At 43.5% G+C, this 21684-nt stretch overlaps 1 protein-coding gene across 2 annotated transcripts in view; it reads right to left on the minus strand.

The window, feature by feature from the left end:
• Positions 1-21684, minus strand: part of LOC142497555 (T-cell-interacting, activating receptor on myeloid cells protein 1-like) — a 73810-nt gene that overhangs the window by 17896 nt on the left and 34230 nt on the right. Inside the window, exons 3-4 of one of the 2 annotated variants that reach the window (XM_075605510.1) lie at positions 19812-20096; positions 11672-11965 (exon numbers count right to left, since the gene is read on the minus strand). In XM_075605510.1, coding sequence (XP_075461625.1) covers positions 11672-11965; positions 19812-20096 — 579 coding nt within the window. The remainder of the gene's footprint in view (positions 1-11671; positions 11966-19811; positions 20097-21684) is intronic. The other variant, XM_075605511.1, reaches the window with a different exon arrangement.

Consider the following 21684-nt stretch of genomic DNA (forward strand, 5'->3'; position numbering starts at 1 on the left):
ATCTATCTATCTATCTATCTATCTATCTATCTATCTATCTCTCTATCTCTATCAATCTATCTCTCTATCTCTATCAATCTATCTCTCTATCTCTATCAATCTATCTCTCTATCTCTATCAATCTATCTCTCTATCTCTATCAATCTATCTCTCTATCTCTATCAATCTATCTCTCTATCTCTATCAATCTATCTCTCTATCTCTATCAATCTATCTCTCTATCTCTATCAATCTATCTCTCTATCTCTATCAATCTATCTCTATCAATCTATCTCTATCAATCTATCTCTATCTCTATCTCTATCTCTATCTCTATCTCTATCTCTATCGATAGATTTTGTAGCGCTAACGTCTGTCTGGGTTCTTCCCGACACAGTCTTCTAGGGTTATTTATACATAAACAGGATCATGCAAAGTATTACGTTGCTTAACTCAGGCTTCTGTCTGCTTTATTTTCATCCAAGTAAGGGACTGCAGCTTTAACATGTGTAGGCAAGAGGCACTCAGATATTTACATTCAGCGGTTTACTCATATCAGTGTTATAGTATTTCCCACACTGTTATTTCAAGTAACAAGAAACCAAATTATATAAACAAAATCCTATCCCTTTCAGGGATCTAACTACACCGCAGAATCAGCCTCTCTAACTGCTGCTGGGCCAACTAACCTGGTTCCCCAGTTTAAAACAATGCCCTCTCATTTAGGGTCACTAGATAAAGCATACAGTCTTTTTGATACGGCAATAAACATGTGTTTGTCTTATCTGTTCGTGGTGGGAACTCGGTCCCAAGTGTCCAGGCAAATCATCTGGTACTGTGATACTTGAAGGGGCCGTCCACCCCGAACTGGATGCAGGGGAGCAGCGAAACCCCCAGCCTCCAGGCTCTAAGGAGAGAGACTGAAATGCAAACCTCTCTGCTCTAAATACCTGTGCTAGTGATTAGGAAAGCAGGTGAGGGAGAACTAGACCCATTGTAATCTGTGGTCTGGATTTTCCATCCACCAGCCTGAGTTAATGTGAAGCTGTGGAATGGATCATTTTTAACTATTCCTGCACTTTCTGACCTAAAACGGGACAGAAAGCTGCCTAACATCTTTGGACTATGTGGCTACGAGATCTCAAAAAGATATAGAGAAAAGACCCCACTTTACTGCACTCAAATACTTAGCAATAGTAGTCTTACTTATTAACCAAAGGCTAGCACAAAGGATCCCTCTAAGATTTGAGGAAAACGACGAAAAAATAACAAATAGTTTAATACATCAAAAAATGATCACACTCAATAGTTAAAATGGATTCTAAAAATGTTAAAAATCCCCATATGGGAGCGAGGGGATAGAGTCAATTATTGATTATTTTGCTACTGACAGTCAGTAGACAGAGACTCTAAATTCCCTCCTGTGTGCACAAAGGCTGATGGTATCAGTGTTACTAGTTAATGTTTAACCGAATCGCTGCATACATTAATTTCACATCAGTGAACTCAGTTCATTTAACTGCTCGCATAGTATTCGTTTAGAAACAACCATTTAAGCAACTCTAGGGTTTGCAACTTACTGCACCGACACACTTTATTCGAGCAAATACCCGGTATGTACCTGGCAGATACCTGGAATGCGCCACTCCTCACCTCTGACAAGCCCCGTTGCATTTGCCTTCCCAGCCTGGGTTCATGCCTGGCTGATGGGCGGCTGATCTGTTAAATGATAATGATTAGGATTTAATAGGCTGCAATGCTTCGCGTGTCTACCAGATGGCATAAATTCATGAATTGTAATGCAGTATATATATATATACTGTGCAGTATTGCAGCCAGCGGGAATAAAATGCTTCAATCCCTGCTTGGAAAATAACTCAATGCACTCGGGCAGAAAACAGTCACAAACCTCAATACACCCGGGTATACCCGAATTCGTGGGACTAGCCAAGCTCGAATAAAGTGTGTCGCCAGTGAATATATAAATACTGCACATATATTGTATCAAAGCTGATACTGTGTATAGGTAATTCTCTAGGAAATAATGGTAAGTATGAATCAAGTTTTAATGCCAAATGCATGTCCCATAGAATACCAAAGAGAACCAACTATCGATTCAGTGAGCCTATACCAGCTGGTCAATTAACCATGCAAATTACTAAAGTATGTGCATCACGGTAGACTGCACAGTACTAGTAATTACACAATCTTATATGTCGGTGTTATGCTGCAAATGATTGCAGCTGTTGTCTCAGACTTATAAGGGGTGTGCGGTCCGCAAGGTATTCCCCTCTATAAACAAAGCATACCTCTTGTCTGACCTCAATAGTTACCAGAGTAAAGTACAAGAAAATACCTCATATACACACAAGCAGGGATTAAGTGAAGTCCCAAGACTAAATATACTCGAAAGTATACACGCTAAATTAACAATCTCTATAGTCTCTTAAATGTATTGGTGTTAACTTCGGTATAACTAGTCAAACCTCAGCGATGACCTATATGTGTATCAATATATTGCAGGACAGTTGCAAAAACATAGAAAAAGGGTTACGGAGAACCCAAAACACCGCAGGACAAAAGTATACAGGCCGTGACTTCCTGATACAAGCGGTTGCCTGTGTCCGTGTCGGTTGCCTTTGCCGTTTGTGCCTCTGTGGCGTCCGACCCGACATATGTTTCGCGCGATTAACGCGCTTCTTCAGGGGGAGGAGTCCCCACACTGTTATTTCAAGTAACAAGAAACCAAGTTATATAAACAAAATCCTATCCCTTTCAGGGATCTAACTACACCGCAGAATCAGCCTCTCTAATTGCTGCTGGGCCAACTAACCTGGTTCCCCAGTTTAAAACAATGCCCTCTCATTTAGGGTCACTAGATAAAGCATACAGTCTTTTAGATACGGCAATAAACATGTGTTTGTCTTATCTGTTCGTGGTGGGAACTCGGTCCCAAGTGTCCAGGCAAATCCTCTGGTACTGTGATACTTGAAGGGGCCGTCCACCCCGAACTGGATGCAGAGGAGCAGCGAAACCCCCAGCCTCCAGGCTCTAAGGAGAGAGACTGAAATGCAAACCTCTCTGCTCTAAATACCTGTGCTAGTGATTAGGAGAGCAGGTGAGGGAGAACTAGACCCATTGTAATCTGTGGTCTGGATTTTCCATCCACCAGCCTGAGATAATGTGAAGCTGTGGAATGGATCATTTTTAACTATTCCTGCACTTTCTGACCTAAAACGGGACAGAAAGCTGCCTAACATCTCATCTTTGGACTATGTCACAATATATATATATATAAACATACAGTGCTTTAGATTATAGAAAAAGGTTATTACAAGAACATAGTTACAATAAATGCAGAACCGTGTGTTAAAATAAAAGGATAAAACATAAGCAGAAATTCCTACACTTTACCATACGTCATAGTTTTTTTTCCCAGAGAGGTCACATGAGAACATGTGTCTGATCCAAAAACACACCTCTTGTTGAATTGTAACTTTAATAACTTCTTGCTATGTTTTATGTACCATTCTTGTCCCATTCAAGCAACATAAACCCACCCCTGTCGTAAATCAGCTCTGGCTGATAGTTTTATGACTTAGAAAAAAAAAACTCCTCTATAAATACATTTAAAATCTGACTGAATATGTAACACAATCATGTGGTGGAAAAGAAAGTGATAAAGTGCGCAACTGTTGTCTCAGTGATTTCCTGTAAGAAACAAACAATTAATAGTGCAGTGACTAAAGATCAAGTATGAAAAACATTACTTGAAAAAGTGGAAAGATAAAATAAAATGAATCACATATAGCCAGGAGACTGTATCAATAACAGAACTCTAAGGATGTGTATATGCAGTGGTCTGCAGCTGTTCAGGAGGGATGGCTCAGCACCCCTCAGGCACTAGGAGAAAAAGAAGAAAAAACAGCACACAACACTCATGGTGAAATAAGTACTGTATATATATTGTGTGCTAATCAATGTAACAGATTAGTATAAGGTGTACATCAAAGCAGTTCATTTACGCATTTCATGTAACTCTAACATGGGTTGTACTGCACCGGAGAGGACAATCAGATGGCGTTTCCTGCACCGGAGAAGACGATCGGCTGACACCGCTGGAACTTGGAGTAAATCTGCTGACGAACCCTCCGACGCATTGCAGGGCGACCGGCACCGAGCAGGGAGAGGACACGACAAACGTGTCTCCCACAATGTAGAAGGGAAAGAGATTCTACTGATTGGATGTTCGGCAGGTAGTGTCCATAACAGTATGAATAAAAACTTTAAGAAAACCCCTTGCGCAGCAAACAGAGTAACTTAAACCTTAAGACTTCACCACAAAGTATCACGCAAACGTGGTCATGCAGGTTAAGTCAAGGAAGCATAGAGTTACATAGCTGGCAAAACAGGGTATATAAAAATACTGGTGCATATACAGTAAAGAAAAACCTCCGGCCCTACACACTATAATGACGCTATCATGCAGGGACTGATGATTTAACACTATAACGCCATGCACAGTGGCCGTACCGGATAGTCAGGGAGCCAATATTATGCTGCACGTCAGTAGTGTGGTCGGACGATTTGGTAAAGCATAAAAAGAACAATCCTACGCGTTTCGTAGTACGTAGACTACTTCATCAGGGGTTGGTTGGCATTGAATAATGAATGACTATTTAAACCCTTCAGTATAAACCGATTGGTCGGACAAGGGGGGTGTGTACGGCCAATCACGTTTAAGTGCTGGGCTTAGTACAGCTGATGTGAGTTCACAGCTGATCAGTTAAAAAACAACAATACAAGTTTAATAAACACAGTAACGTTTAAAAACACAAATGTGAATTATGCAAATCACATGAAAATAATAAAAACTGGAATGACAAGAAAGGAAACAGGCAGTAACAATAAAAATAATGTTGACAATATTACATAATAATAATAAAAAAAACAAAACAATGTCTTTTTATATCAGCATATAAAAGAGCAGAAGAGCCATGATAAACACATGCAAAAGAGATGTATAAAAGAAGAAGAACCAATGATGAAAATGAGAGACCAGCCACATTCAGGTATTGGACAAATAATTCCATTAATATGGCAAAAATAGCATATAAATATATCGCTATAAATTATCCAGCATAGAAGATTTACATGCTAATAGAGAATGTAGACACGGAGAATAGAACATCAATAGAAGGATCAAATGTCTATGTCTTCATTTAAACCTGCTGGAGTAAGGGTACCTAATTTGTGTATCCAGGAGGTCTCCTGTATTGAGAGGTTTTTCAATCTATCGCCTCTCCTTCTTCTTGGGGGAACTACTTGAATGCATTTACATCTTAAGGATGAAGGATCTTTTTGATGGAAAGCATTATAATGGCGTGATAAACTGTTTTTTCAAAACCTATCCTTATATTTCTAACATGTTCAAGAATACGCACTTTGAGAAACCTCTTTGTACGACCAAGATATTGGTAACCACCTGGCCATTCTAATAAGTATACAACATATGAAGTTCTGCAAGATATACAGTCTTTGATGTCAAAGACTTCGTTAGTTGATTTGGATTTAAATGTTTTTCTCTCTGGATGCTAAACATTTCCCACAACTTAAGTTGCCTACTGGATTTTTATTCAACCATGTTTTACTAATTGATGTATTGTATTCATTAATTATATCGCTTGGGGCTAAAATGCTTCTACGTTTTCTAGCTTTTCTATATATAAATTTGGGAGTGGAGTGTAGAAAAAATCTCAGAATGGGATAATTAGCCCAGTGTTTCCTAATGATACCCTCAATTGATCTACTGACTGAGTTGAAATTTGTAATGAAAGCACCTCTATTTTCTTGTCTTTTTCAGGTGGAATTTTTGGAATAGGGATTAGCATCAGTTCTCTGTTAATATTTTTACTCTCAATAGATCATCTTTAAGTTTATTTAAAGGACATCCTCTCTGAGCAAACTTGCATAGCATATTATGTGCTTGTGTATCAAAATCATTTATAGAGCTACAGTTCCTCTTGAGGCTTAATCTGCCCTACAGGTATATTTCCGATCCATGTTTTCTTTATATTTACTGGATGCTAGTAAAATATTGTTGGCATCCACTTCTTTGAAAAAAGTTTTGGTATTTAATATGCCTTCTAATAATGCCATTAATTTCAAGTCCAAAAATTCAATGCTGGCAGTATCAGTGGTAGCTATGAATTTCAGATTCACATTGTTGTCATTAAGCTATAATTAAAAGGTGTCGACTGACTCAGTATCGCCTTCCCAGATGCACAAAATGTCGTCAATGTATTGACACCACATTTTGAGAATGGATTGTTCGACCAGATTTTATTTTGTTCTCCCCTTCCCATATATAAATTGGCATAGCTAGGGGCAAAATGTGTGCCCATAGCTGTGCTGCAGACTTGAAGAAAAAATTCTGACAGAAATAAAAAATAGTTATGAGATAAAATAAATCTGATTGAGTTAAGAATAAATTCACTATTGGTGGGATGTAAAGATGTATCTTCTTCCAAATGGTATTTTATTGCTTCTATCCCATTTTTGTGTGGTATATGGGTAAATAGCGCCTGGACGTCACATGTTATCCATCTGTATCTTTTCTTCCATGTGAAGATTGTAAATAAATTAAGTACAGATGTTGAGTCCTTGACGTAAGAAGGTAATTTTACTACACATAACTGCAAAAAATAATCTACATATTGTGACAAATTTGAGGTAAGAGATTGGATACTGGAAATTATGGGTCTGCCCGGTGGGTTGATTTTGGATTTATGCAATTTCGATAAATAATTGGAATTTTTGGAAATCCTGAAAACAAAAAAGCATATTCAGTCTTTGAAATAACTGTGTTTAGTAATTCATCATCAAGAAGGGCCTTAAGTTGACAAATACATTCATTAGTTGGATCATTTTTCAACCTTATATAAAAAGCGGGATCGCCTAGTAATCTGTGGGCTTCATTTTCATAGTCAATCCTACCTTGGACTACGACACCTCCTCCATTATCGGCTTGTCATACAATTAGATCAGTATTCTCTTTTAAATTCTTTATTGCTATATTCTCTTCTTTATTCAGATTATGGTTAAAGTCTCATGTTTTATGGAGTGTGTTCATTTTAGAAAATTCATTGTTTACCATATTTAAAAAAGTATCTATGAAATGACCTTTTGAAGGTGCAGGGTAAAATTTAGACTGTACTTTGAAAGGTGTATGCCTACATGTTAGAGGAGTGTCTACAATGGAAGATATTATATCACCAATATTGGCAACCACCACTGGCTTTTCATTATCTAAGTCCATTGAAAAAAATGTAATTTTAGTGTCAAATTAATTGTGAATTTATGTAAATCCTTAAACAATGAAACTATTAGGACCACACGATTTAGAAAAAGAAAGACCCTTATTTAACACTCTCTGTTGATTATCGGTTAATGAAACAGAAGACAGATTAAAGATCCCTCCATTTGTGGTTTTTAGTGTTCCCGATAATATTCTCCTTTTTGGATAGAGGCCCCTCCCCTCTCGTTCCTCTTCCATTGGGAATCTGTTTTTCTTTTCCTGAGGTGTCTCTTGATTTGATCTTTCTTTGTTATTATTATTATTATTATGTAATATTGTCAACATTATTTTTATTGTTAGTGCCTGTTTTCTTTCTTGTCATTCCAGTTTTTATTATTTGCATAATTCACATTTGTGTTTTTAAACATTACTGTGTTTTTGTAACGAGTGCTCACCACAAACAGGATGGGACCACGAGACTGAGCTGGGGATAGTGATATACACCGATCTGCAACCGCGCGACCGGAGTGTAGAGTGAAGGTCGTGTAGCCGGGTAAGGGTAGGAGAGGTCAGAATAGTCACTATTCTCGCTGTGGTCTAGGATTGGAGAAGTCCAGGAGTAGAGAAGGTGGGATAGGGTTAATCTGGGTTCCACTGCAGTAAACAACCCTCTTGAATGGCAAGGGGGTGGGCCTGAGGCCTGTGTGCTGCCCTATCAGGGGCTCAGACTTAGGATCCTCCCCCTGGGTACAAAAGGGGCCGCAGAGATAAATTTACTGGTTGTTGGAAGTGTGGAGCCAGGGCTCTCGCCACCTTTCTTCCCCTCCTGCAAGGGAGTGGGATACTACCCCTTACTCCACCAGGGCGTAGGGGAGCAAAGGACAGACCTTTGTGGTCTCAAGCCCTGGAGGTTGAGTCCAGGGACCCTAAGAAAAGTGTACCTGTTGTATGCTGTGTACGGATGTACAAGAATAAAGACCAGTTGCTGCTTTTATACTCCTGCCTGTGACTGCAGTTTATCAAGGGGAGTGCAAGATAGTTTTTCCTGCAGGGACTGGGCCTGTGGGGAATGGAGGCACTGCACCCATGTACGAGATGAGAGCTCTATTTCCTGAAAGCCTGTCCTGTCTTCCCCATTACCATCGGCGGCCACTCAACAATCCTGTAAGCCTCACAGGTACAGCACAACGAAGGTACAGGTAACAGTGAAATCTCCCAGAGGGTGGGGGAACACCTGTTACACATGTAACATGGTAATAATACCTCTCTTTCCCTCATAGTATATCTGTTATGTAAGTACTGTTAGCTCCAGGCAGTAACAGGTTAGTCTATTGACCCTACCTTATGCGTACTTGTAAGTGATGGAAGTAAGGTGATGACTCATGGCCTGTGTAAGCCTGTCAGGATAGGTACAGTCCACAAGCCTACCCCTTCTTGAGTCTAACCAGTGGGTGTAGTAAAGTTAGAAGAGAGTCTTGCTCTGGAGGAGAGAGCATGGGCTGTGAGTCTCTCCCATTGCGCGGATGATCTGGCCCACTCCAGGCTTATGCCTGGGGACTATCAAGACTGAATACCCCATTACTACCGGGGTATGCACCCTCCAGAAGTCCTGGGACTTTGGAGATCATGTTACGCTGTATAAAGAGCTGCTGCAGTGATGGCAAAGACCCATGTTCCTTATAACTCGGCCTGGGTGTCAGTTCCAGGGCAGGAGGGGTAACGGGTGTTGTGGTGGGAACTGATTTCCTGGAACCCGGGAGCCCACTACATCTGGAGGCGCTGTACCACTAATCGAAGCTCATGCAAGAGATCATAAGCCTGTCCTGTTGCCCCTTACCATCACGGCTACTCAGTTCTTCTGAACCAATAGGTATGCCTCAGCACCATACACATACAGACCATGTAGTAGACTGTAGAATCTTCCAGAGGAGGGGGGAAACAGGGCTACACACATATAAACTCACTCTCTACATGTCACCATCATGAATTGCTATAGCAATATTTACCAGACACTACCACACCCTAAATCGCAATGCAAGGATTACAATCTGTATTACACTATAGCTCATCCTATACATGTTCTAAGATTCCAACACATGCTTACTTTGGTTGTACTATATCACTTTTATCAGCAAGGGACAAGTTCAAATTACATCAGCAGTACCAATATACAGTCATAAACAGTATAACAATATTAACATTTCCTACATTTTTTTCTTTCTCACCGTGTCGTTAGATTAAAGTGACCCACGCAAACAGGGGTTTCCTCATTTTTGGGACACTCTAAATCGGGGTCTTTTTATTATGAGGTGCAAAAACCCCACTGTTGTTAGCCAACTCTAAATTGGTTGAAAAGGCTCCTGGCTGCAGATTTGGGGTAAAAATAAAGTAAGATAATGCCCCAGTTTTACCAAAGAGAAGGAATTCTATTGAAAGCAATTGGATGTTTGCCTTTGATAAATCTGGTGCAATTCTTATGCACTGATTTTGCCCCAGTTCTGCATCCATGAGACTAGTTAACCGCCCCTTAGATACATAACCACCAATGAGTAGTTTTTTTGCACCACAATTTTCCCACTTTTGCAGCTGACAGACTGATACATTTCCTGTTTTCCCTTGGATGATTCTGGTGCTATTTGTTGCACCACTTTTGCTGATGGGGGATTGTTGACTCTACTTACCAAAGACTCCCGGCTTTAAAGCCAATGCAAAAACTGCACCAGATTTATCAAAGTTCCATTGTTTTCTTAAAATATTTTTTCTTGAATAAATCTGGTGCTGTTTCTTGCAGCTGAGAGACTGATAAACACACCCATTTGATATATATCCCCTGGTAGAAATACCTGTCAAAGACTCTCAGATGTAGTCTGCAGAACACCAAATCTTATTAAAGCAACAGGAGTTTTACTTTGAACAATAAATAATATGTTGGATACACAAACATCGTCATTAAAGCAGCAATGTCAGATTCGACCAAATTATAAAAAGGCTTTAAAAACACCCCAATATCCTACTAATTAGCAGTAAAGCTAGAGGGAGATTTCTATGCTCTGAACCAAAGCTAAACATCACCAAGTCAGTGACACTTTACTATTTACCTTTTACAGTGGAGACAGATTATGTTGTTGGTAGTGATACCTTTTAGTGCTGGGCCTACATGAAGTTTATCGTAGACAGTCTGTCCATGAGCTAGGAAGACTCTGGGGCCTATGCTATAAACCTTGATAAAAAAAATCATCGCCGTGCCGTTTAATTCGCCAGTTTTTGGTGCGTTGCTATCACAGTATTCAGAAAGCCTCGATTACCTGTGATAGCAAAATTCCCAAAGCGGGCGAGTAGCCAGTGGTATGATGATCACCTCCCTCAAAAGGCCAACTCCAGCAATTTCTTTCAGCTGCAGAGAGAGCTGCCTCTCCCTGCGCATATCTCTCCAGCGATCAATTAAAAAAATATATAAATGTACTAGTGTAGATGAGCACGGCGTCTCCGGAGCAGAACTGCGCTGATTTCAGGTCCGGAGACCACCTGCTTCCTGAGATACAGGCCATGTTATGGGGTGCTGCCGGTATTGGCGTCCCGGGCCCGGTGATTTAGGGGGCCTGGCCGCCCGTGGCCCATTTCAGAAAAAAAATGGCTGCCGTCCAAGCGTTCCGCGCGCACTTGTAGCACTTTGACCCATGAGAGCCGCGCACACCTCCTTACCATGTGCCATGCACGGGACTCGGGCTACAGGCAGCAGTTTGTGGTTGGTGGAAGCCACAGGCAGCTCCGCAGAGATCACAATGGGAAGAGTCTGTCTGTGCTGGAGGAGGAGAGCAGGAGGAGCCTAGAGGAGTTGGTGAGGGGGAAGAGGGACCCTACAGGAGTTGGTAACGGGAAGAGGATATACTGCCGATACAGGTGGTCCCTGTCAAAATGTTTGTCCTGTGCCCCACGATTTCTATTGGCGGCCCTGACCACACAGTGTGAGTAGAAAACTTTAGGAACGATAAATATTTCTGGGACGAAACAGACATACTGTCCTATGTTCCTCTTTTCTTCGTGTTTTTCTCCAGCATGATCTATATATCCGAAGACTTCATCAGAGTGGACACATAACTCTATTGGATTCAAGGGAGGAACTGGACACTCAGTAAGGTCTATCATTTTTCTACAGAGAATTTGGCTGCAGGGAGGACAACCCGTTCTTTGTTTTTTAACGATGCAGTTATGTTACATTTCTGTTATAAAAAATGTAAAAACTGCAGGTAGAAAACAAATGCTTTTTAGCCTGTATCTCTCACCGGTTAAAACAAAAAAAGTGTCAATGTTCTGGTTGACATAAATAAACTAATGATACCCACAAATAACATTGTACTTTACCAACTGCTTATATTATCAGGATATGGGTCTCACCTTTGGTTGGTTGCAGTGGATCACTGAGTGGTGATTCAATGTGATGTTGTGGTGTCTGTAATACGTCTAACACATAAGAACATTTATATATCGCAGGGTCACTTGCAGACACAGGGAACGTCACTTTGAGGGACCATTCTTTAGTGTTGAGATCTTTGAATTGAGACTTGTTTTTATGTAGGAAGAAACGTATAACTCTGTATTCCTCAGGAGGCTCAGGTGCAGTGCAGGTAATTCTGTGCTCTCTCTCGTCATCGGGATCCTTCTCCCAGGATATTTCAGGCTTCAGGAGATCTGAAAGACCCCATGATACATTAGGTTCTCTGATCCTTGTGCATGGCACAGTAACATCATCAAGAAAGGGAGTGCTGGTTCACAGAGGAGATGTTATTATCACAAGAGTGTGACGTAAACTTTGTGTATAGATTTATCACTACTGCTTCTGCAATCTGATGTGAGAAAATAATACGGGGGATGTAATAACCTGGCAGCATTCACCTATAGAAAACTTCCCTGTTATCTTCCGTGGTTTCTTTATGTGATATCCCTGTGTAGATAATTTTAATCCTAAAAATACATCAAGCCGCAAAAGATCGAAGTGCAATTCCTGACACTTCACCAAAGAAAAAATGTACTGTTTCCATCTTCCAATAAAACATTTTGGTCCAAATGTACTAAGGCAGGGGTGCGCATACTTGGGGGCCGCGCAAGATTTTTTTTGGGGGGGAGGGGGGGTGTCATGGCGCTTACAGAGGCCACGCGCTCTTCCCCAAGGCATTTAAATTAAATGCCGGGGACCGCGCAAGGCCTCTGTACTGTTTCTTCCTTGGCTCAGATAAAGTATTGCTGTGGCGACGCAGTGTCAAATGACGCTGCGGGTTCACGTGACGTGACATCACATGACTCACCGTGATAGCAACGCGGTGTCAAATGATGAAGTCAGGCCACGTGACATCACATGACCCCGCAGCGTCATTTGACGCTCTAGGAAGGAAGGGGGGGAGGCGCGAACACTGGAGTTGTGTTGGCAGGGGGCACAGCGTAAAAACTTTGCGCACCCCTGTACTAAGCAGTGTTATTCGAAAAGACACCTTTCCATGCTGAAAGACACCTTGCAGGCTATTCAAGTGGGTCTAAGGTGTCTCCCAGCGCTAGGAGAGGTAATATAAAATAGCACTGCTTAGTAAATATGGGCCTTTATGCTTTGTACAGTAATTCTTGGCATCCATTTTATACCAGCATTTATATTTTAAGATAGGGGATAGAAAACAATGGCTGTCATTTATTTTGAAATAATGTGTTTGATGCTAGTGATTCAATAAGTATAACAGACATTTTAAATAATTAAATAAAGAGCTGAATATTTTGTTACTTTGCTTTTCTGTATTAAAAACCCTTTGAGACGGATTGTACGGGGACTATTTCAGTTTAGAAACATTTGCTTCATCTTTCAAGATAAACTTTTTATATTGAGCTCTTTGTAAGTTATACATACAGAACCACTATAAGCTCATATTGAACCCCCAAAATAACCACAACATATATATATATGCGTATAAGTGTCAAAGAGGAGTGCTACTGAGCATGGCAATATATATTTAAAACCAGAGACAGAACATGAAACACAGACAGAGCCCAGTGCTACATCCATTGACACAAATACACAGTACAGGTAATGTACAGGTTATTAAGAATTTATATTAGTGTTAGAACCCTTGAGACGTGGTCTGCCTTGGAGGGGCTCAAGGACTTACTACACTTTGGCCAAAGAGTTAAACTAAAAGACAATTTATTCAAAAGATATCTATATATCTATAAGTAATGGGGGCTATATATATATCTTTCTTCTACTGGTGTAAGTCCTGCTAATAGCAGGCCGCCAGTAGTAATCATGCATGTTCCTTGCTTCAAGCCCTGCCGTGATTGGTGGAGGTAGGCACCTGACTCTGTGTAGGAAGGCATAGACACAGAGGAGGGCCTGCTGACATCATGAGGGGTGGGGCTGACTAAACTTAGTTGCAGTTCCTGTCTGTGTGACAGGCAGTTAGTGTTGGAGTATCTGACTCGACAGTCAGACTGTGTGAGCTAGCTAGGTTCCAGAGGAGTAGGGCCTAGTTAGCAAGAGGTGGACCAGTGCCTCTCACCCTGCCTAGGGGGTGAGGGAAGAGCTAGCCCCACCCTGAGCGCCTGCGGCTTGGGGTGGTGGCAGGGATACAGAGAGATCCAGACAGTCAAGCCTGCGGGTGGAAGTCTGGAGGGAAAGGAGAAGGAGGGAAAAGACCTGTACCTGTATTACTGCTGTTGCTGTGTGCTGCTACTGATCTGTGAGTACAATAAAGAGAGCTGCTGCTGTTTTACAAAAGACTGTGTGTGATCTGGAGCATTCACCCTGGGACCAGGGGTCTTTCTCTATAAGGGTCCTACCCCACATTCCTGGGAAGTTATAGAGAATGGAGGCGCTGCACCGTTGCTAAGAGAATGGAGGCATATACCCCAGAAGCCTGGTCCTGTATCCCCGACATCACCGCGGGAGACTCAGGCCCTCCTGTTACCGGCAGGTATGCACCACCAAAGTACATGTAACCAGCCCTCACTACACCCTAGATATAGTATCTGTGTCTGGGGGGGGGGGGGGAACATGGGTTACATTTGGAGGCGAGCGGCTGAGATCCCAAACAGGACAGGCTTTCAGCGAAGCAGAACGGGAAGAGTGAAGTGCACTTTCCGTGCAAGTGCTGGAGAGAGTAGGGCATGTCATACCAGGGGTAGTCATGGGAGCGTGGACTCCCGCACAGTACGCCCTGGGTGCCCTAAGAGGGTGTTGTAAGATGGGTGCCAAGCTATTGCTGTTCTAGTCCCTTTAGGCAGGTAGTGTGAGGCAACTGGGGGGGTTAGCCTGTTAACTTGTCCAGGACCATGGCCCAGGGCCCACACTATGAGTGGCCAAAAGTAGGAGACGCCCGTACTTAGGGAGATGCCCGGTACACTAGCCAGCACCCACATAAAATGCACCACAGAGTACTTGCAGGAACAGTCACCGAGTACAGTGCATAGAGAAGGAGTTCTGCCTAGCCTGGGGTATGCCACACATCATACTAGTGGGCAACAGTCAGATAGCATCAGAAAGCATGCAGAGAGTGTTCAAGGAGCAAGTGGAGGTCAGTCAGTGTCTAGGAACGTGTTACACAGTAGACACTGAGAATAGTGCACATTTACATTTGGTGGGCTCATCAAAGATGGCGGCCGTCACTACATGTGCTCCGCGGAGCAAGAAGGAATCCAAAATGGCGACAAAAGCGCCATCCACAGCCCAGCAGTTAGCAGCCGAACTAAAATGGCGATTCCCGCCAATCCTGGAGCGCGCACGTGAATCGTGCAAAAAGACTGAGAGAAATGTGGAGGGAGATGTGCAGGGGTTTGGCGCCAAACCCAGATCCCCTGCAAGAGGAGCGGAGCGCAAGCCCACCCACCTGTGCTGTGACTGGCCAACAAACCAGGCCGCGTCACACTGAAAGAAGGAGTGCCCCGCCTCTTGTTTCCACCAGAGGGAGGGGGCACAAGGAGAGCCAATCGGAAGAGTCTTCCCCAGCGAAGGGAGGGACAGGAAGTGAGAGCGAGGAGCTTCACTTCTGTCTGACATTCACAGAGAGCGGAGCTGAGCAATTGAACTGTTCCACCCCTGAGCGAAATATGGCCGAACTGAGCACCACGATTTACCAGCTACCAGGAGGCTTACTGGTAGTGGAGATTGAGGGCCACGAATACCTCCGGTGCCTGTGCGTCCACTGCGGGACACCCGGACAGGTCCCAAACACGAAGGTACGATGCCCTCAATGTGGCACGTACTACCTGTGGCCTAACGAGCGATGGCCACTGATCGAGACCCCGCGGGGTGCCTCTCCGGGAACAGTAACGGAGGTGGCGGAGACAAGAGACGAGGCTGCCCTAGTTCCCTGCTTCACCCATGCGGTAGGAACCAAGGCCCAGCCAGCTACATAGCCGAGAGAACCGTCGGCGGAGGAGAGCGCGACCGCAGTGGAGGTACCGGAGCGAGCCCGTTTCGTACCACTACCCACTGGCGGTGCCACCCAAGAACCCGGTGACTCCCTTGCGGAGGATCCGATCCAATTATCTTTGGAGGAAGATGGCGTCCCATCGGTGGCGATGCGCCTACCGGCGAACCACCCCAGCTGTAATAAAGATGGCGGTCCACTTACCAGAGAGAAGGAGCAGACGAGTCCGGACACCTTCCGAAGGCGAGCGCTGGTGCGGCCTGAGGCCCATAGAAGTCCCACGGCCGTGGTGACTCCCAGTGCGGCGGAGATGGCATCCGAGACGGCTCCGGAGGGACCAGAGTACATCAGCCTGCAGCGGAGCGGTAAGGAGACTCCACCACCCCCTTACTCCCGCCAGGCGAAGACCGACCCTGTAGGACAAGAAGGAGAGGCGTGCGGCCTACTCACCCGTCCGCGGATCGGATGATCCACCACCGCCCCTTCCGGTCTTCGACGCACTTCCGGTGCGTGACCACGGAGCGGATGGAGAGTCCGCGGGCACCGGAGATGACATCACTTCTGGGTCCGAATGGAAGAGAGGCCCGGGACCACTGTACTCCCTGCGGAGAGCAGCAATGGCAGCTGCAATGGCCACCCTGAGGAGCCAAGGCCCTTCCACAGGACCACGGGGCTCAGCGGAGAGAGCAGGCAAGAAAGTGCCCAGTGGTCGCGGTATTACCCGCTTGCTGGACATTGAAACGGACATTGCCCTTGCCCCAACCCCTAGCTCCACTGTCCCGGCCACTGCCCCTGCCCTGTCACGAGTATTACCAGCGGGACCTAGCGGGGATAAATTGAGCAAGTATCCCCAAATATTCCAGAGATGTGCGGGATTGGGAATTGAGTGATGATGGGTCTGATGGGGAGATACCTTATGCAAATGTGATGCGTGTGCCTAACCCTGTGCCTTTTTCTCCTGCATCTAGAGGGAGGGCCCGAGGGTCCCACACTACAGCAGAGGCTGGGCCTGTAAGTGAACTGGTTCACAAGATGAACCCTACAGTGTACATCAACGCCAAAGGGAGGAGAGATTGCTCGCACTCTACAGAGGCGGGGACGTCCGGTGTCTCATCACAAGCAGAATCTGAGATAGAGACCACTAGCCCCTTATCAGAGTACGAGCACCGTGACAAGTGGTGGGCACCCTTATTTACTGGGTACCACGCAGGTATGGACCACACCAGGTTCTTACTCATCCTTAATAATATAGTCGATTATTGGTTGGCGGTAGGTGCCTATACTCCCCAGGAGGTGGCGGATGAAATAGAACATCGGTACAGGGAGATAGAGCAAAAGATCATTTTTCCCAAGGGGCCTAGCATATTGTATGACTACATTGCTCCTGTAGAACCAGAGTTTTGGGTACTGCCAAGCAGGGCGGGTCACCGTAAACTCACCAAGTTGAGCCGAGCAGACAGGGCCATAGTGGCAAGGTATAGGCAGTCCCATGGGTATGAATACCCTTATGTACCTGAACCCATAATGAGAGAGATTGAGGAGTATTTACATGAATAGTGTGGTGTATAGGCCGGAGCATGGGTCGGTACAGCCCTATTCTGTAAAAGTTACAGGACCCAATGGGCGGGAAGTTAGAAAGCCTGACCCGCGCCATTATTGCTAGTTAGGTTCTCCACGTTGGGAGGTACTACTGTTATTGTAACACCATCTGCAGGATGGTCTGATTATCTGCACTAATCAATGTGTTTGTTTCCCAGATGTTCATCTGCAGGATGGTGCTGCTAAAGTTAGGTCCAAGTGGAGACCATTGGATTCCACCAAAGGTAGAGTGTAGCCCCGGTAAGTAATGGGGGCTATATATCTTTCTTCTACTGGTGTAAGTCCTGCTAATAGCAGGCCGCCAGTAGTAATCATGGATGTTCCTTGCTTCAAGCCCTGCCGTGGTTGGTGGAGGTAGGCACCTGACTCTGTGTAGGAAGGCATAGACACAGAGGAGGGCCTGCTGACATCATGAGGGGTGGGGCTGACTAAACTTAGTTGCAGTTCCTGTCTGTGTGACAGGCAGTTAGTGTTGGAGTATCTGACTCGACAGTCAGACTGTGTGAGCTAGCTAGGTTCCAGAGGAGTAGGGCCTAGTTAGCAAGAGGTGGACCAGTGCCTCTCACCCTGCCTAGGGGGTGAGGGAAGAGCTAGCCCCACCCTGAGCGCCTGCGGCTTGGGGTGGTGGCAGGGATACAGAGAGATCCAGACAGCCAAGCCTGCGGGTGGAAGTCTGGAGGGAAAGGAGAAGGAGGGAAAAGACCTGTACCTGTATTACTGCTGCTGCTGTGTGCTGCTACTGATCTGTGAGTACAATAAAGAGAAAGCTGCTGCTATTTTACAAAAGACTGTGTGTGATCTGGAGCATTCACCCTGGGACCAGGGGTCTTTCTCTATAAGGGTCTTACCTCACATTCCTGGGAAGTTATAGAGAAAGGTGGCGCTGCACCGTTGCTAAGAGAATGGAGGCATATACCCCAGAAGCCTGGTCCTGTATCCCCGACATCACCGCGGGAGACTCAGGCCCTCCTGTTACCGGCAGGTATGCACCACCAATATATATGTAGCCAGCCCTCACTACACCCTAGATATGCCATCTGTGTCTGTTGGGGGGGAACATGGGTTACATATATATATATATCACGGCTCGTCTGTGTTTCATGTTCTGTCTCTGCTCTTTGTAAGTTTACTGCAGATTTTTCCATTTCCTATGAATCCATTTGTATAAATTCTCTGATTATTTCCTCCAGTCTGATCGTGTCTCATGTTGGTTGGACAATAAATTCCCTGAGGTCCATAATGTATTTCCCCCATTAGAGGTGAGAGGTGCAGAACATTGAATCTGTATTACAAGGTACATGTTGTAGTTTTAACCCTCTCACTGCCAGTATGGGGGACATTACATTGCCTGATGTTGCTGCGGTTCAGCTCCGGGTAAAATAAATACACACTTTAGTGCAGCAATCTGTGCTGCTCGTTTTATCTTTCTGTCATTCCTTTTTATATTGCACTAACCAGGGGCGGGGATATAAAATGGCCGATGGGGGCAGCCTTGTTCCAGCGGTCAGTAGAAATATGCCGCAGTCAGCAGGAGACAGGACTGGGGATTGGCGCTCGGTTCTCATTATAATAATAATACAATAAGTGGGGATTGCTGCATTAAGAGGAATGTTATTATTGCTGGCTGTTGGGTGACAGGGACACAGCTGCAGCATCATGTCACTCTCTCTGGGGGTTATTAATGCTGAGCGCAGCTGCTTTATATAAATACGCAGTGTTTCCCTGTAACTACAGAAACAATGATGCAGCTATTCCTATGATGTAAAGATGAGGAAGGAGCTGTACCGTAATTATAAGACAATCTCCAGCAATGGTCACATTTAATTAGATGGGAACACAAATGATAGTTTAATAAACAATTTCCTTTATAAAAATCATACTAGAAATCTGATCACGTTAACTGGAATAATGAATAAACGTCTTTGCTTTTCCATTCTGTAAACTTATTATTTTCCTGTTTGGGACACATCTTAATGAAGCCAAATAATAATTCCTCATAGATACAGTGTGTACATCAGCTGCCTGCAACAGGGTCTATAAAACGTCGATTTAACACGCTGCACCAATTGTGCCCGGATAGAAAATATATTTATAAGCGTTAATCAGGTTTCTTACATCTCATACAGATTATTTGCCATATTATACTCAGACATAAATAATTATCTCAGTGCTAATAACGCTGCACTTTAACATGATTTGATGATCTGTTTAAAATCCCAGCGTCAGTGCCTGCAACATTGTGTGTACAGTGCTGTGTATATTGTTAGTGACATATAATAATATCATTGTATAATTATTATCTGAAGAAAAAACACTTGCAATATTTTGAAAGTTCAGATCAAAATATTTATATGAAGAATTAGTGTGATCTATTTAACATCCCCACGTGAAAATAATTTTCATTATTAAAGTGATACTACTCTCCATCTCATAACCGCATTTGAACTCACAATATATATATTATCCTGGTTTATACTGTCTGCTTTTCATTAAAGAACAGTGTAAATAATTAAGTAGTAATTACTCACCTATTATCTTTACTATAAGATAGTCACTGTTATGAGACCATGAGACGTACTCACGTGTCTCATAATAATTACAGTAATAATCTCCACCATCTTCATCCTTAGCGTTTATGATAATAAAGTCTGCCACATAACCATCAACGTCCTTCTCTGTATATTTTTTATCTTCAGCTTTAGATAAACGGAATAGCACTTCTGATATTCGAGACTCACACCGGATGGTGACATTTCCCCCCTTGTTAATCACTGGGCTGGTAATGGCTCTGATCGTTGGTTTGGGGGGTTGCCCTGATGCAAGGGGAAAGAAGGTAAACAAGTAATATTTGTAACTTCAGTTTACAGCTTACATCCTCCTTTGTAACCTCTGGGATTTCACACTGCAAACTGGTGACCTGTCCCACTCATTACATGTATTACAATGTGTCCCAATTACTCATAATCGGTGATAGGAAAGAAACTATTGGGACTGATTTCAATAAATGCCAAAGCTGTTAAACAGCAGAACAAGCTCCCGGTGTAATACCCGAGGGGATCCTGTGACTGCTCTCTGCTCAGAGGCACAGGAGGGAGTGAGCAGCTCTGACAGTGACCTGCAGGGGACAGCAGCTCTGACAGTGACCCGCAGGGAGAGAGCAGCTCTGACAGTGACCCGCAGAGAATAGAAACAGGAAACAAAGTGACAGCAGCATAGAGCGCAGGGTCAGAGCAGGCAATAGAGAGTTAATAGGAAAAAAATATGGTAGCAATAAATCTATGTGTTAATATGAGATTACAGTCATATTAAAACCCATTGATCCTGGACAGTGTACAGTGGAAGGAAGCCAGGATACCCAGCAGCCTGAGAGGAGAGAGGGAGTTGGGGGGATGGTTGTGATATGATGAGTACTTAGATTAATACTGAGAAAAGAAAGAGTGTTGATCCCAAGAGGATCAAAAGACTCCCTCGTATAAAGAGCACTCAATGTTGGAGTACAATAAATAGACTGACAATGGTCTACCAGATAAATGCTGTTAATAGGTCAGAATAAGCCTATCATGACCGGAAAGAGCTAGGAAGAAAATAATAACATTTTATTCAAATATTTTGGTTAAAAACACATATATCACATTCAAACATTAAAATAACCCCATAATGAAGTGGCAAGATAAGCAATATATCAGTAAGTATCCTGATGATATATCAAGTCAATTGCTATCAACAAGCGTCTAATTTCAAAATACAAATATTTATAGATAAGCAGGTAAGTATCACTCTAAGCCTATAAACAACAAAGTCTCAATAGGTGCAATTTAAGGCAAGAGAGTATCAGAAACGTAAGTATCAAATTCCTGTTACCAACAGGTATATTATATCCAGCTCTGTAGGATAAAAATCTATCACATAACATAGTATAGCTTAGCTTGTAATTCGGAATATGTCTGTGTTCCCACCGTGGAAGAGGGAAAAGGAGGTAGAAATATATTATTTCAAGGCTCCGCTGTATTGCAAACAAAAGAGAATTATAGTGTGTTCTATTCTTAGTGTATCATTAGTATTGCGCAATAAATACAATGTAACCATCAAAGAAGGCATATAACCACAGCGGGTAAGAAATAAAACACAGTGGTTTCCGTCGCTAATACAAGCCTGGCTGGAAAAGAGTCTCTCTGCTGTCTCTGTGAACAGACGCTGCCACTTCTGATGACGTCGCCTATGACGTCATCACGTCCCGACGATCGTTTTGCATGGGCTAACACGCTTCTTCAAGGGGAGGAGTATGCTTCCTGGCTTTGCCGGGTACTATTTCTAAGACAAAGTCCCGCCCCCTAGAGTCATGGAGGCGTAGTTTATGCCCGTGATCCAATCGGGTCATAGTAAACAAAAGTAAGCTTCGCT

Source organism: Ascaphus truei, chromosome 6 (assembly GCF_040206685.1).
Source record: "Ascaphus truei isolate aAscTru1 chromosome 6, aAscTru1.hap1, whole genome shotgun sequence".
NCBI classification, from domain to species: Eukaryota; Metazoa; Chordata; class Amphibia; order Anura; family Ascaphidae; genus Ascaphus; species Ascaphus truei.